Source organism: Ahaetulla prasina, chromosome 1 (assembly GCF_028640845.1).
Source record: "Ahaetulla prasina isolate Xishuangbanna chromosome 1, ASM2864084v1, whole genome shotgun sequence".
Lineage (NCBI taxonomy): Eukaryota > Metazoa > Chordata > Lepidosauria > Squamata > Colubridae > Ahaetulla > Ahaetulla prasina.
The window spans coordinates 96,065,906-96,083,474 of record NC_080539.1 but is presented as its reverse complement, the minus strand read 5'-3'; the positions used below and the strand labels follow the sequence as shown (position 1 = coordinate 96,083,474).

The window sequence follows — 17,569 nt, the reverse complement described above, 5'->3', positions numbered from 1 at the left end:
AACAATTTTGTAATGTGCTTGTTAATTTATTTATTGATTTATTTTACCTGGTGGCCAGCCATCTGGCTTTCTGGACTCTTATTATTGTCTAGAGTGTCATTTAATTTCACCTCAACAGCTTCCATTTTTGTTGATATAGACTGAAGAGAATCTTGATATTTCTGCTGACGTTCAAGGGCTTCATAAAGCGTGCGCTGCTTTTCACTAATCTAAAAGGAAAATTTATTTGTAAATAGAGATTAAAACTTTTGCATTAAATAATGAGAAAATGCAGCGAACTAACAATATTTTAATGAAAGTTAATTTTAACAAATGTCATTAAAAAGAAAAAGGAAGTATACAGATATATTAAATTTGTATAGGTTGTTTTTTTTAACACACATACAACTTACCGCTTACTGATTTTACCTTAGGCTTTTAAAAGACATACTTCTGCAGAGTTTTTTTTTTCCATAAATATTATTGCATGAAATTTATGTTGCCAAATTGTTGCAAAACAGCTCTCTCTCTCAAACTATAATTAAATTGCTTTTAGCCTATATAAACAGGAGTTTTTGCTGAAATTTTATTATCACTATAACAGACATTGCTTTGCATTTTTCTTAAATAGTTGTAGTTTCATAGTAAAACTAGAATCCAGTTGATAAATTTAATGATACAAATCTAATACTTTGTATTTCATATATTTTCTTTTGCCATAACTCCTCTTTGTACTATATGGATTTATGATGTTGGTAATTTAAAATGGGCATGCAGCTGCTTTTATTCCTAGACATCCACATGCTGGCATGAAGTCACTTTTTGGGAATCTGACAAGTACCTGAACTATTTACTAATTTCAAATACTGTTTAATCACATCTGAAATCTATTTCCAAAGCAGTTGATAAAAAAGGAAAATATACAAGTTTCATCACAGTTCCAATGCAAGCTAATTTTCAATCTAAATCAGTGGTGAAATCCAAATTTTTTACTATTGGTTCTGTGGGTGTGGCTTGGTGGGCGTGGTGTGGCTTGGTAGGCGTGGCAGGGGAAGGCTACTGCAAAACCTCCATTCCCACCCCACTCCAGGGAAAGAATACTGCAAAATCCCCATTCCCTCCCCACTCCTGGGGGAAAGGATATTGCAAAATCCCCATTCCCACCCCACTCTGGGACCTGCCAGAGGTGGTATTTGCCACTTCTCCAAAGTACTCAAAATTTCCGCTACCGGTTCTCTGAACTACTCAAAATTTTCGCTACCATTCTCTGAACTACTCAAAATTTCCACTACTGGTTTTCTGAACTGCTCAAAATTTCCGCTACCGGTTCTCCAGAACCTGTCAGAATCTGCTGGATTTCACCCCCGATCTAAATAATATGTCTTTGCAAGTATTTACATTGACATAAGCACAAATCCCCATCCACATTAATGGTAATATTTCCTCCATACCTCCTTATGTCAAAAGACTTACCACATTTTTCAGGGTCTCCCAAGAACGTTGCAAATCATCCAGTTTAGTACTGGAAAGGGCTTCTAATTTTGGTTCATAGGATTCCTGAGCAATTGGAGCACTAGGCTGAATTTGGGATGCTTCTGTCTGCAACTGTTCAGCAGATAAAGCTTGATAATAAGCAATGTCCTATGAGCATAAGGTAAAATATTGTATTTTCAAAAGTGCTGAAACTTCAGCTTATTTTTGAAATTTGAATATATTCTAATTTAGTACTAATATTTTATAGTTCCCATTTATGATATTTTAACAGCATTATTTTATTTTTGTCTCATCATTTTAGCTTGTACTTTTTATGTAAAAAAACACCACCACCATCAGACACACATTGGAACAACTTTGAAGATGGCTATGATTGATTTAAGCAAACACAGAACTGAGGAATTATAAATGTGCCACTGAAGAATTATAAATTTGCCAATCTTTGATTTAACATGATAAACATATAGCACTGCACCCCAGTGTTCCAGGAAACCTCATCAGTCAGACAAGAACTAACTTTAAACATTCACATGCTATTTAAAATATACATAAAGCCAATGACACCGATAACATAAATATTTGATTTCAAATGTTACATATATATTTATGGTACCCACTTTTTTCATTAGTTGCACTGCAAATAAGATTTGTTTCCGAAACAAGTTTTTGATATAGCTTAAAGTATCATTGACAACTATTTTAACTTTTTTCCCTTTAAGTACTTCATAGTTGTTTTAGATGTAAGCTTTGAATTATCTCGATAAAAAAGCTAATAAGATCCAGTTTCTTCACTGACTCTAAGATATTTGCTTCTGAGATTGTGATGGCATTTACTTTTGCATCCATTTTTCCTTCCATACACGTAATATTTTCTGTGCTATTGGCTGCATTCAAAATATCATAGAGTAAGGTGTTTCTTTCATCAAATGCTTAACCCATTTTTCTCCTAATGTAACTTGCAGGGTTATGATTCTAGAGTTCTGTTTTTTTCATTATTCAAAAGCACTTTATTTCAAAACATTTCAGGTTTATCAAGGTTTTATTTTGCATACTTGAAATGATGCCTTTTATTATAACATTTGCTCTGGCAGTTCCCATGAAGGCCATTGTTGTACGAGACACTCTGTGCTGCAATGGACAGTATCCATTGAATTTTTCAGCATGTCCTTTGGCAATGAAAGCTTAGTTTTAGACATCTAGATCTTCCTGCCTTTCAAGCAAATAACCTAATTAAAAAATGAAGGCTGAAAAAAAGGCTATATATTTCAGCAAGGTAATATTCTGAAACATGCTTGTGAAGTACTTAAAGGAAAGGTAAAGTTTTGGATTGTTCTTCACAATCCCACAAGTTGAACATTAATGAAAATCTGTAGGAAGATCTCAAGTATACAGTACGTGCAAGGAGACATCAGAATCTACAACTTTCACTGTTTTATTCCATTTTATATTTCTTTTCATTGTAAAAAGAATGATACAAAATGATTCCGAGAAGGCCTGGCACCATATATACAGACATATGAAGATACAAACTAAATAAACTTTTCTACTGAAATGAAACCGATGCAAAGAAAACAGCTGAAATCAAACGGGGAAAAAAATGGATTATTCCCACATAAAGAAAACAATGGAAAATATTGCATCTCTTTCTGCAATGATCTATTGACAGAATCAAGACAAAGAGATAATGAAATATGTCTAACATGTTAGCATAAAGTTTTATTTTCTCAAGATCTTTTCTAATTTTGATATGCTAAACTAATTTTGAAAGTGAGAATGAATGGTGATTTCTTAAAGATAAAATAAAGGTTTCTATATTTGCATAGCATGAATGATCTACACTCAGCATTACTGAACAAATGAGATACTGTACACTGTACGAGGACCACAGATGTTTGCAGATAGCACAGACGGATGAATGCTGAGGGAGATACCTGATTAACAGAAGCATCAGCATTAGCCACGGGTGAAGGAGAGCGACAGGCAGGAGGAGAAGAGATCTCACTGTTGCTTCCCTCTTCCCCAGATTCCTCAGTAACTGGTGACAGAAGTGTGTGACAGCGACCAGCAGTCATCTGCCATGGGAAATGCATCCCAAAGGACAGGAAGATCATTCAGATACCAGAAAGACTTTGCATTTCATGTCTTCAAAAATGTGGAGTTTCATCAGAACATAGTTTATAAGAGACTATGGTCCCTTCTCAAACCGACTAACTATAAAGGAGATGAATTCTACTCTTCATGCTACTTAATCCTTGATCCGAGGTAGGTTTGTCAGGCAAAACATTCTCCACCTCTGTGCCTGTCGTTAGCTGTGCCTGTCAAAATCTCTTTTCTACAATCAAATTTTTCTTTTTTCTTTTTTTCCCTTTCTCCTGATGATCACTATGTATTCACCAAAAGTATGTTAGTAAAGCTGATGAAGGATGAATTTCTGAGGAATTTATGTAACAGTTCTATTTAAAAATTAGTACAGCCACAATAATGTTAAAAACAGTTATTAATTCTGCCAAGAAGGAAACTAGGTGGGAAAAATTACAGAGCAAAATAACTAGCACATATAGCCAAAAACAATGCAGTTTCCCCCCAGTTGAACCTGCAACACTGGGGTTGTATAGGATCTTTAATCTCCTTTTTGTATCCTTGGAAATTCAGCAACATAGGAATACTACAAAAAGAAGCTGACCAATATGTAAAAATAGGTGGTTTTTACATATGATACATACAGAAATAAAATAAATATAAAAATATAAAACAACTAAAAACAATCATTTAGCTCCATTCAACTCATTCAGGTGGAGTTTCAGTCATTTAATACCGTTTTATTTCCCCCTCCCTGCCCATATTCCACCAAACTTCCCCAGCATCCATTTAAGGCATCTTATATGAGGGTAAGAGGCTTCTTGTGGCTCAGACTGTTAAGACTGTCTGTTATTAACACAGCTGCTTGCAATTACTGCAGGTTCAAATCCCACCAGGCCCAAGGTTGACTCAGCCTTCTATCCTTTATAAGGTAGGTAAAATGAGGACCCAGATTGTTGGGGGCAATAAGTTGACTTTGTATATAAATATACAAATAGGATGAAGACTATTGCTAACATAGTGTAAGCCGCCCTGAGTCTTCGGAGAAGGGCGGGATATAAATGTAAATAAATAAATAAATAAAAAGTACAGGAACCTAGGAACTAAACAAAAATGGAGAAACAGAAACATTTAAGTCCTCTTTTACTGGAGTTGTTATTGAGATTTCCAAAAGTATCGTATAGCACCTCCTCCAGTAATTCCCAGGCAAAAACAGATGAGTTGAATACTAAACTATTACCATATCATTAGACATCAATCAAGACGTAGCTAGGAGGACTGCCACCTATTGCCAGGCAGTGAGGAAGATCCCATCACATACTTTTAATTTTGTTCTGTAATTTATATTTTAAATTTTAATTTTCTGATCTATGATTGTAATAACATGTTTTGATTTTAAATATGCTCTTCTGTTTACTGTTAATAGTTAACACTGAAAACATTTTAATTATCTATAAATAATCAATTTGTAACAATTTACCACTGCTGCAGATGTTTAAATAATGTATCTGTAACACAACATTTTAGTTTAAATTCTTCTTCAGTTCTGCATTTAAACATGTAACCTGCATTTGATGTACAAGTAAACTTAACACCATGTTAAATATAACATGATGTACAAGTAAATATAACATATTTAAATGAGTTATTAGGCATATAAGCCTCAACTTAACTTACTGTTATTTAGAGTAAACTGTTTTTAGTCCTCATATATAGTACACATATTTTAAAAGATTGACTTACACCCCTCCCATATGATAGCCGATGAAGATAATTGACTGATTTCTCTTCACTTTTCTGTTCACCTTACTGTTTTGCATAAACTGAGTTTATTATCTTTTACTCCACAATATTCAGGCATCCCCTAAAAACATGTAAACAATCTAAATGATTGCTATCCTGTTCACAGTAGCATGAGAAGCGATACTGCAAATAACGATCCCGACAAATAAATGTGAATTACACGGTCATTGCTTACCATCACTACAGACGGGTGAGCACTATGTGCAGGAAGCATGTCTTCTGAATCCAACTCCTCCATTCTCTCTGACAGCCCCTCCACCTCTGTCACTGTCAGCAGCATAGTAGCATGCTTAGCTTTCATGGTGAGCATCTTGCACTTTGAATTGAGAGATGCAATTTGCTCTTGGTAACCTTTGATCTTCTCCGCCAGCTCCTGAGAAAACCGCAGGTTCAGTAAAGGCCATAAGGAGTACAAGCTAGCAGCAATTCTGCTTCCGTTAGAAAAACCCGGCTCGCTTCTTTAAGATCAGCCAATGAAATCACAGCTCTGTGTTTCAGACGCTCCACATTAGCCACAGCAGTAGCTGAACCACAGGATGTTGATTGTGGAAAAAAGAACAAGTCAGGCTGCATCACATGCACACTTAACCCTTTAACAGAGACAGCTTTGCAAATGAGCTGCTCACTTATCACAGACAAGGAGATTAAGCTGGTGACAAAGACAAAGCATTTCCACACAGGATTCTGCTCAAAACAGGGGAGGGACAGGAGGAATAATTTATGCCATCGCCTTCCTGCAAGGCACCAAAACCAGCTGAATGTCTCCAGATACTACATACCAGAGAAATGAGATCATGCGATAACTGGAAGTGTATTTTTTTTAAACTGCTGTTTCTCTTTATGAATATACAATAGTCAACAGAGCAGGCAATAAAACGCAAGGCTAACACTGACACTGTCTTCTTGCTGTCCTAATATGTTGGCTGTACAAATATTGCAAAAATAAATGTGGTTAGAAAAAAGACCTGGTATTTTTTTGTTCGTGTAATTGTTTAAGTACAGCAGTAACTGGGATTACCTCCAGGTTTCATCTAAAATTAAAAAAAAACCCAAACAAGCTTATTTAAAACTAAAATCCAAATATGAAAGCCTCTCTTTCTGAAGCAAATACACATTTAGGATTAGATCTGTTAATGTTGACTTAACCTGGGTGGCACAGCAAATAAGGATTGCAAAACAAAGCTACTATGATATAGAAGTGGCTGTTTAACCCTTTAATTCAAGTACTTTGGGTTAGGCTTCTAATAAGTATATGGAATGAGTTGGAATATAGTATTAGCTTCAGAATGCTGTATAGAAAGTAAAAGCAAAAATTGCTGCTGACTCTTATCAAAGACTACAAAAGGATACACACACACACACACACACACACACACACACACACACACACACCTAACTAGACCTGGACATTTTAATTCCTTTACATTTACCTTTGTCAGCTATGCTCTCAAACTGATATATAATAAGCTCCTTTATGTTGCATTTATAGTTCCTAAGACAATTGCCCAAAAGATGGACTAGATAGAGAAGAATAAAATGCCATGGACATTTTAATTCAGTCAACTGAGAGAGTTTTGATGTGAAACGCTTTTGTGAGGCAAGGTTGGAAGCAAAGCACCTGAGGTGAGACTACTATATATGCATCAACTATTTCTGCCTCAAAATGAATGGATCTCAACCCTTTATGACACACAAGTAGGAGAAAGAAATTCAAGATTAGAATCTTTGCTTTCCTGTCTCCTTCTCTCTCTCTCCATCCTTCTGCTTGAGGTCCTACAGACTGTCTTCCTTCATATTGACAGATTTTCTAATATCTGTGGTAAAATAATTTTATCATTCTATAAATCTTTGCCTCTGAGCCTTTCAGATCTGGTATCAATTTAGGTGATAATTTCCCAAATTTGTATAACAGGTAGTCCTCGACTTACAACCACAGCTGAGCCCAAAATTTCTGTTGGTAAGTAAGACATTTGTAAAGTGAGTTTTGCTCCATTTTATGACCTCGCTTGCTACAGTTGTTAGGTGAATTACTACAGTTGTTAAGTTAGTAACACAGTTGTTAAGTGAATCAGATTCCCCATTAACTTTGCTTGTCACAAAGTCACAAAAGGTGATCACATGACCCCGGACACTGCAGCTGTCATAAATATGAGTCAGTTGCCAAGCATCTAAATTTTGATCATAGAACCATGAGGATGCTACAACAGTCATGAGTGCGAAAAATGGTCATTAAGTCACCTTTTTCAGTGTCATTGTAACTTTGAGCAGTCACTAAATCAACTGTTGTAAATCAAAGACCATCTGTAATATAATCTGCCATATGGAGTATAGAGAACACCCCAGCAAAAGGCAGGTATGCCCCAATAGACTGAATACCCTTTGAACTGTTTAGTCCAAATAGTTACATCTTCTTTTTGGAAAACTAAAAAAGGTTCATGATTAAAGATGATACAAATGTTATGGTAACTGGTGATATAGAAAAGTAAAAAGAGGAAAATGTGGTAAGGGCAGCTCACAGGTAGATGATTTTGCCACTGAATTACCAAAATATATTTCATAAATTAATAAATTAATAAATTAAGGGTGAAATAGAGTACATTCATCCACAAATTTATCATGATATTTTTTGAGCTGATGTTTTGGGATAAATTTGGAAGTTTAATGTTTTCACAAGTACAAGGATTTTGTATGAGGATTGCTGTATATTAATCCTGTGATTTTTTAATTATTTTGGAATAGTTTGGAATATTATGTATTTGGGAAAACAATATATATCTTACTGAGAACCATGGCCTCAATAACCTAAGTATAGCATAAGCAAGTATAAGTATAGATATAAGTATAATCTTATTTTCCTGGATTATCCTAATGCACTCTTTCATTTACAGAGCTCAAATTGTCTTGAGTACAAAGAAGACTTGTAAGTACGTAAGTGAAAGAAATTATATATATATAACTGGTAGTGGTTGCTTAATGTAAAAGCAACTATGGACACAGCAACATTTATACAGGTAATTTGTACATGTCAATCAGTCTTTTTTCTTTCACTTCTGACTATATAAAGAGGTTTTTCATAAATAATGTATCCAAATAAAGAAAGCTCAGTGGAGAAATTGAGTATGAGGATTGAGACTGATTATATAGCAATTTTGAGAGTGATCGCATCAGCTTCCATAGAAATATTCACAAGGTACCAATTTCTCAAGATACATTTGTTAACTCTCATTGTATTACTTAATAATTTTCCCCCCACCTCCTCGCAGAATAACATGCTTTCTGTTATGGTAGTAATTTCTCATATTTTGCTCTTCAAAAAAGAGCTGTAGGCATATTTTTCCAGTTAGAACAAAGTGATCTCATGATTTTTGTTGCCCAGCAGGTTTTTACACTTCTTATTTTACCTAAAATAATTCAGTGCAGTAAAAAGAGAAACTCAACAAAAACATACCACCCATCCTGAATGAAAATTTAAGAGACTGGTATATTATTATTTTTAAAATTTGACATTTTGTTTCATCAAGTTTAATAATTTGATTACTATTAAAAATTATTGATAGCCATTTGTCTAAAATGGTGTAGGGTTTCCTGCCTGGGCAGGGAGTTGGACTAGAAGACCTCCAAGGTCCCTTCCAACTCTGATATTATTATTATTATTATTATTATTATTATTATTATTATTTCACTGGGACCCAATACTTTAAGGACTAGCAAACTTTCATTCCAAATAGCAGTTGCAAACCCAAAGCTTCTCACATGAAAAAGAATGTGATATAAATTTGCATAGTTATAGGACTCATTTGAAATGATAATGAACTCTGAGATACGTAGTTCAGCTCAGTCTAAATGTATGTTTTCTTCCTCCTTTGAAAGTTTTCATTGCTTAATCCCTTTTAATCTTTAATATATGAAAAAAACAGTTTTAAAATAATGCATTAGCTTGTAGGAGCAGTAAGAAAAAATCTTAAACAACTCAAAACCAAATGTTCATATTTTAAGGGTATTGCTTAGCCACCATTCTGATGGTGTTTTCACTGAATTTAATATAGCGGTCCCCAACCTTTTGGGCACCAGGGATCGGTTCTGTGGAAAGGGGTTTTTCCGTGGAGTGGAGGGGGCATGCTGCTTGCATCCCATGGATGGGGCTTGTTTGCGTGGCCCAGTTTCTGACATGCCACGGCCCGGTACCAGGCCACGGACCAGGGGTCGGGGACCCCTGATTTAATAACCTATTTAAGTAAATGTATAGTGTTAATGCATTTGTTCTTATTACTGTCAGAGTATTGGAAGGTACTCCATACAACCTGCTCACAGGATGTTTTTCAATTTATTCCACCAAGTTCAATCCATATGTGCCATCCAACATATGACATAGTGTCAATATATTTGCTATATTGGTTAGATTATTTTGGAAAATGAATGGATGATTATTTGTTAAAATGATTACTCGTTTAAAGTAAACAAGCAAAAAAACTAAATTAGGAACAACTAAAATAATTACATAGGAAAGAAGCAATGGCAGGCCACTTCTGAAAAACTTTGCCAAGAAAACTGCACAGACTTGAGTAGGCAGTCTCTGAGAATGAGACATGAAGAAAACAAAATCACAACAGAATAAGATAAAACAAGCCCAAGATCCCTGTTCTAGCCCAACATTCATAATAGTTATTCAAAATATTTGCTTTTATTAAAATAATGTATATAATTCAAACTCAAAATTAATTAATTTGTCTTTGCGCTTTAGATCTAGGGCATTTAACTTGGTGACATAAAGAAATATAATTAAAGCACAAGTGGGGTTTCCTTGATGGAATTCCCAGGAAGCAAAGAGGTATTTTGGATGATGTGACTGTACTGATCTGGATGATTGTTGCTTGGTACAAAAAAAAAATTAGAAGGTGGTAAGTTTGTTCTTGTGGATTTCTGAATAGAAAACTGAACTGAGATAGTGAGCAAAGGGAGTAGGGAGAAGATAGCTATTTGTCCCTGAACAAAGTCCACCAACAATTTTTCTTTTGCCAAATTTTGCCCTCCCCCCCCCTCCGATGATGTCAATGATGAAGATCCGAGCCACGGAGTGCCCCCAGGTGGAGCCCAGGTGGAGCCCATGGAGTCCATGAGTTTGGAGGACTCCCCTTCCCCTTCCCCCCCATGGACCACCCGTCCCCATAGAACATCATTGAGCCTCAGACTGTTGCCATCAGCGGCCAAATGAGTGGCCGCAATTTTCGAGGCTCGGTGGGGATGGGGGTGACCTGTTATGGTGCCGAGTGACTGGATAAGGCGGTGACTATTCCATCTGCTGCCTGAGACTGAGACTGATTTCCATCATCTTTCCCACCCGGAGATATCCTGACCGTCCAAGATGGGTCTGCTCGCCGGGTTTTTTTCATCATGCGGACATTTTCAGCAACTGACCTTCTTGCTCTGCGAGATTCCCCTCTTGCGCGGGTTTGGCCCTCTACGTTATCGAGGGCCCACCTTGAGGACGGGTTTTGGAACCCCAAGAGGTGGCATGCTAAAAATAGGAGGCTTAGGGGATTTTTAACAAACTGTTTTAATCGTTTTTTAAGGGGAGTTTTAATGGGAATTTTAAGGGGAGTATGGGAATTGACGGGTCTGGGTTGGGGGGGGAGGATGGATGGGGGGGAAACCCGTCAGGTAGGGAGCCAAGTCCAGCAAGTGTTCGCGGCGGTAATTTAACAGGTCCGAAGGTGCCGGGGGAGGGTTTTGTCTCAGTTTATCAGGGTTGTGTTATCAATACGGTAAGTGGGAGAGGCAGATATGGCGGAAGGGGGGGCACATCAGGTTTCGGGGGTACGCCCTCGCTATTTGAGAGTGATCGCGTGCTCCAGCCCCCCAGAATTTTCCCGTTCCCCGAGTGGCCAGAGTACTCGGGACTTGGGCCTTCGGCTGATGTTATGTAATGCAAGGTCCGTGGTTAACAAAGCCCCCCTTTGTTAGATTTCAGATCTAATTCAGGAGGGGACCATGGACGTTATGGGCATTAGGGAGACCTGGTTGGGCACCGAAGGGGGGGTTCCCCTAGTAGAGATGTGCCCACCAGGTTTCCGAGCATTCCATCAACCGAGGGCCCAAGGTAGGGGTGGCGGGGTGGCGGTTATTATTAAGGAGAGTCTAGAACCGAGGGAGACCACTGTGCCTCAGATAGCTGGGTGTGAATCCCTCTATGTGAAGTGGGGTCGTAGGACTCAGTGGGCTTGTTGATCATGTACCTGGCTCCTTGCTGCGGGTCCGTGGCTGGAGCTTTGGACCGTGTCGTGCCTTTGCGGCCTCTGACCCGGCGTCGGTCTCAACCAGCCCCTTGGTTTTCCGAGGAGCTGAGGGAGATGAAACGCCGGAGAAGACGCCTAGAGAGTGCTTGGAGATCCAGCCGTTCTGAGTCTGACCGGACACTAGTTAGGTCCTATAATAGGACCTACCTAGTGGCATTGAGGGATGCGAAACGTTCCTACGTTTCCTCCCTCATTGCGTCGGCAGATAACCGCCCAGCCGCCCTGTTTCAGGTGACCCGCTCTCTCCTTCAACAGGAAGGGCGGGAGGACCCATTACAAGGGCGTGCCGAGGAGTTTAACAGTTATCTATACCATAAAATCGTTCAGCTTCGGGACGGATTGGATCAAAATTGGTTAGATCCAGGCGAGAGTTTCAAGACCCGTCTTGTTGAGACTGTTTGTGATAGTTTTGACCCTGTGACTCCCGAGGACATGGACAGGTTGCTGGGAAGACTGAATGCCACCACGTTTACTGGACCCGTGCCCCTCCTGGTTGGTGCTGGCCACGCAGGAGGTGACACGAGGCTGGCTCAGGGGGATTACAAATGCTTCTTTGCGGGAGGGGGTCCTTCCTGCAGCCTTGAAAGAGGCTGTGGTGAGACCTCTCCTCAAGAAGCCTTCCCTGGACCCCGCTGTTTTAGGAAATTATCGTCCAGTCTCCAATCTTCGCTTTACGGCGAAGGTTGTAGAGAGTGCGGTGGCACATCAGCTACCCCAGTAGCTGGATGAAACTGTCTATCTAGACCCGTTCCAGTCCGGCTTTCGGTCCGGATACAGTACGGAGACGGCTTTGGTCGCGTTGGTGGATGATCTCTGGAGGGCCAAGGATAAGGGTTATTCCTCGGCCCTGGTCCTATTAGACCTCTCAGCGGCTTTCGATACCATCGACCATGGTATCCTGCTGCGCTGGTTGGAGGGTTTGGGAGTGGGAGGCACCGTTTATCGGTGGTTCTCCTCCTACCTCTCTGACCGGACGCAGACGGTGTTGACAGGGGGGCAGAGATCGACTCCGAGGCGCCTCATGTGTGGGATGCCACAGGAATCGATTCTCTCGCCTCTCCTGTTCAACATCTATATGAAGCCGCTGGGTGAGATCATCAGTGGTTTTGGGGTGAGATACCAACTGTACACTGATGATACGCAGCTGTACTTTTCCACCCCAGGCCACCCCAACGAAGCTATCGAAGTACTGTCCCGGTGTTTGGAAGCCGTATGGGTCTGGATGGGGAGGAACAGGCTCAAGCTTAATCCCTCCAAGACGGAGTGGCTATGGATGCCGGCACCTCGGTACAGTCAGCTGCAGCCGCAGCTGTCTGTTGGGGGCGAGTCATTGGCCCTGATGGAGAGGGTGCGCAACTTGCTCCTGGATGGGCGGTTGTCTTTTGAAGACCACTTGACGACCATCTCCAGGAGAGCTTTTTATCAGGTTCGCCTGATCCGCCATTCCTGGACCCATTCCTGGACTGGGATGCCCTATGCACGGTCACTCATGCTCTCGTTACCTCTCGCTTGGACTATTGCAATGCTCTCTACATGGGGCTCCCCTTGAAGAGCACCCGGAGACTCCAGTTAGTCCAGAATGTGGCTGCGCGGGTTATTGAGGGAGCAGTTCGGAGCTCCCACGTAACACCTATCCTGCGCAGACTGCACTGGCTACCTGTTGTCTTCCGGGTGCGCTTCAAGGTGTTGGTTACTACCTTTAAAGCGCTCCATGGCTTAGGACCGGGATACCTATGGGACCGTCTACTGCCATCGTCTATCTTCCGGCGACAGGTGCGCTCTCACAGAGAGGGACTCCTTAGGGTGCCGTCAGCCAAGCAATGTCGACTGGTGGCCCCCAGGGGGAGGGCCTTCTCTGTGGGGGCTCCTACCCTGTGGAACAAACTTCCCCCTGGACTTCGACAACTACCTGACCTCAGGACCTTTCGCCACGAACTTAAAACCTATCTATTCTGCCTTGCTGGACTGGCTTGAATTTTTAAATATGGGTTTTTAAATTTTTAATTTTATAGGGTTGATACTGTATTTTAAATTGGCCATTTGAATAAGTTTTTTAAGGGTTGTTTTTAGCATTGTATGTGTTGTTTTCTGTTTTTATAGTGGCTATAAACCACCCTGAGTCCTTCGGGAGAAGGGCGGTCTATAAATTAAAATATTATTATTATTATTATTATTATTATTATTATTATTATTATTATTATTATTATTATTATTATTATTATTATTATTATTATTATTTCTTGCTCTGTGTTTCTGAAAAACCGGGTACTTTAAGAAAGAAAACCCCATGTATTAGAAAAAGAGAAAGGAAAATAAATAAATAAATTCCTGTGTAAGTAAACCCTTGACTGTTATTTATCCAATTTTTGATAATATAGAGTGATTAGAATTTGTCTGAAGATATTTATATCTTTATAAGAAAAGATTGTTATATTAATATAACAATTAAGGGTCGTGCATAAGCACACCAGCGTGCCTACATCCCTGTCCTAATTTTTTCTTTTATTCATACCTTTTACATGTGTTTATAATTATTTTTACACTTGTATCTGTCATAAAATACATGCTTGACAAAAATAAATAATAACAGTGGTATAGGGAGAGACAACTGATAACATTAAAATATAGAAGATGGTGCACCAAAAATGGAGACCAATAAATCCATTATGGCACATTACAGAATTTGCTATGTGTTATAAACTTGTTTCTCTAAAAGTATATCTAATATCCCTAAGGACAATTAAAAGTGAGTAGGATATAACTCTCAGGATCTAAAATAAGGAATCTAGAAGACAACTGATCACCAAAAATGGACTCAGGTGAATGGGGCTATAGCAGCTATATTAAGAACTGTTACCAATTTCAACTACCTATTGTGGAAAAAAGTCAAAATGATGAGATAGGAAAGCAAAGCAAAGTAATTTTTAGCATTTAAAAAACAAAAGTCAGCCTTGGAACTCAGTTGTAATACCTCGTGGCATGAAATCTGGGCTTCCAATTCTTGGATGTTACTTGTTGATATGGGCTTCTCTTGAATCTCATGATGGGCTTTTTCTATCATTTGCTGCAGATGTTTCATCTCTTGTTCATATTGCTCATACTGTACTACTGCTTCCTAGAGAGAAAGAATAGATAATTGAGCCTGTAAAATAAGACAACTACTTCATTAACATAGCTTCATCATTACAATCACCACCTAAAATGAGGAGGGCAAAGTTGCAATCTTGTAATAGGAAAGTATAGCATAGTCATGTATTAATTTGAGTCTTATTTTAACATGCACTTGCCTGCATTATATTGCACTGTTGGATAGCTGTGTGCTGTAGATGACTGGCATCCTCCTGCAGCCTAAGAGCTGCATGACATATCGGTAGAGTAGTGAGAACTTCTTCAGGGATCCGTAAAGCACTCTGACAAACTTGGACTGCGTGAACCTTTGGCTTCAATGATTCCATTTCCAAAAGCAAATGCTAGAAACATTGAGCATACATAAGCAATGCTACTATGTGTTTTGCAAAAATGAGCTAAACGTTATTAATTCTAGATCTCAAATGCTCAAAATAATTTTTACGGTAGATTATTCTAAGTAAATTAGCAACTTGGAATTTCCACTACATGAAAAGACTGATCTCGACAAAGCTTCTTAGTAGCTTTTCATTAATCTTTTAAAATATGCAATATTTCTATGAAACTACTGTATATAGATCACTTGCAGTCCGTGATCAAGGATGTATGAGATATCATGCTTTCCTTACTAGGCCAATCATTGCCTAGAAAAGCCTAATCACCCAGTCTTCAGGGAAAAAAAATATTAAGAATGGCTTGAACATATGCTTTGGGAGACGTCTATTGTACAGTTTATTGAAATATACTGAATAGATTTTGGAAACAATTTCCATATGGCAAGGTTGCACTGCCTCAGACACAGTTGCTGTGCAATGCTGGGGTTCTCCTGAACTCACAACTCCTGCTCAAACAGCAGGTGGCAATTGTAGCTAAATGGGCCTTTGTACAACTTTGTATTGTGTGCCAGTTGTACCAGTTCATAGACTGGAAAGCTCTTTTCATAGTCACGTATACCCTAGTCACCTCTTGATTACACTACTATAATGCTCTACATGGAGTTGAAGAGTAACTGAAGAATAACTGAAAACTTCAGCTAATGCAAAACGCATGTCACTTTCCATGAGATGGGTTGCAATGTAACTTTGATGAATGAATAAATAAATACATACCCAAGGTATTAAAAAAACCAACCTTAATGGTTTGTAATTCAAGAAAGCCAAATCATTTGACAGTTACATATTACATAACCCTACACATAAGTTAGGACAGAAACTTCACTGATGGTTGGTGCCAAGCAAAATAAATCTCACTTGCATTAAGAGATACAGTAAAAATACTATAGTTTGGGATTGAAAACTTCTGTTTATAACTTTTTTGATGCAGCAATTCTCATGTTTATTGCTATTAGTAAAAAATAAAAAAGGTCTGTGGGCTATTACCTGATGAGACATAAACTGATTGCGAAGTATAGTAGCAGAATTCCACATTATGTTACCATGTAATAAAATCTTAGCTTTTTCAATCCATTTTAGTATGAATTCTAGCATTTCATTATATTCATCTAAATGAGAAACAGCCTGCAAAAAAAAAATCAATACATTTGAAGAGCAAATATACACAGGACTTAGATCTGCCTTAGTATAATCATAAATTCAATTCTTTAAGTTCTTTAATATTTACATTTCTCAAGTGGAGTATTATTCTACTAAACAACTTACATTAAAATTAATGTATTGAAAATATGCATATTATGCATGTGTTTTACATAATTATATTTCAAGTATTCAAATCTGGTATATACAAAACATTGACATTGGTGGGTGAAAATATACTTGTGTGAATGTTAGATTTAACTATGGTTGAGAAGAAGAAAGTGTGGATAATGGGTATGGCAATATCAGGAGATAGTAGAATAATAGAATAGAAGTCAAAAGAATTGGAGAAGAACACAAAATATCAAGATCTGAAAATCGAAGTTGAAAGATTGTGGCATAAACTGAGCATGATGGTTCCAGTGACGCTGGGTGCCATACCAAAAAATCTAGGGTGACAGCTGTGTTTTCACATTGCTATGCATTATAATCATAATTTTAATAATTCCTGGTAACTCAGATGTATTGGTCACATATTTGCATTAATTAAGGACAGGCTTTTCTTAAAAAAAAAGAAGGAAAATAAAATAATTAGGAATGAACTTTGTAAAAACAGAATAGGGAATCATTTACAGAATTTGAGTCCTACACAAAGACTTTGCTCTACTAAACAGAACATACTCCGAATGATAAAACTTCAGAACGTATTGGTCCAATATGATGTCATACCTGATTTAGCTTGGATGCCCTGTATTCCGCTTCCCTAATTATTTGTTGGTGGAATTCTGTCAGTTTATTAATTTTGCCAGTCAGCTGTTTACCTAGCTGAGGATTCTGCTCTGCAAAGCTTTGGACAGCTGCCTCAAGTTCCAGAAGCTTTATGTTACAGCTGTCCAGTTCTTCATCCAGGTTCTGTAGTAAAGGAGAATATTTTACTTATAAGAAAACTGGTGAAAAGTTATTTTTATTCAGAATTAATGTCACCTTTGTTCTTTTTCACGATCTTTATTTTGTCAAGCTGCTTAGGTTCTTTTTTTTTTTTTTTGAATTACACATGGTGAAAGGATAAGCATGATGTTTTATTGTTACCTATAGTCCATTTATGGCATAAGAATGCAAGGGTGTTTGGCATCTAGTTTGTAATTGTATCACACATCCCATATGATTGCCATTTGCAAATGTCTGACAAGCAAAGTCAGTGGGGAAGCCAGCAAGAAGTCACAAATGTCGATTATATGCCACCGTGCCAAATGACTGTGATGG

At 38.2% G+C, this 17,569-nt stretch overlaps 1 protein-coding gene across 1 annotated transcript in view; it reads right to left on the bottom strand.

The window, feature by feature from the left end:
* Positions 1 to 17,569, bottom strand: part of SYNE1 (spectrin repeat containing nuclear envelope protein 1) — a 363,177-nt gene that overhangs the window by 132,145 nt on the left and 213,463 nt on the right. The window contains exons 84-91 of the mRNA XM_058172424.1: positions 17,036 to 17,218; positions 16,154 to 16,291; positions 14,932 to 15,118; positions 14,620 to 14,759; positions 5,531 to 5,728; positions 3,405 to 3,545; positions 1,453 to 1,620; positions 48 to 209 (exon numbers count right to left, since the gene is read on the bottom strand). Of these exons, the coding sequence (XP_058028407.1) occupies positions 48 to 209; positions 1,453 to 1,620; positions 3,405 to 3,545; positions 5,531 to 5,728; positions 14,620 to 14,759; positions 14,932 to 15,118; positions 16,154 to 16,291; positions 17,036 to 17,218 (1,317 nt within the window). The remainder of the gene's footprint in view (positions 1 to 47; positions 210 to 1,452; positions 1,621 to 3,404; positions 3,546 to 5,530; positions 5,729 to 14,619; positions 14,760 to 14,931; positions 15,119 to 16,153; positions 16,292 to 17,035; positions 17,219 to 17,569) is intronic.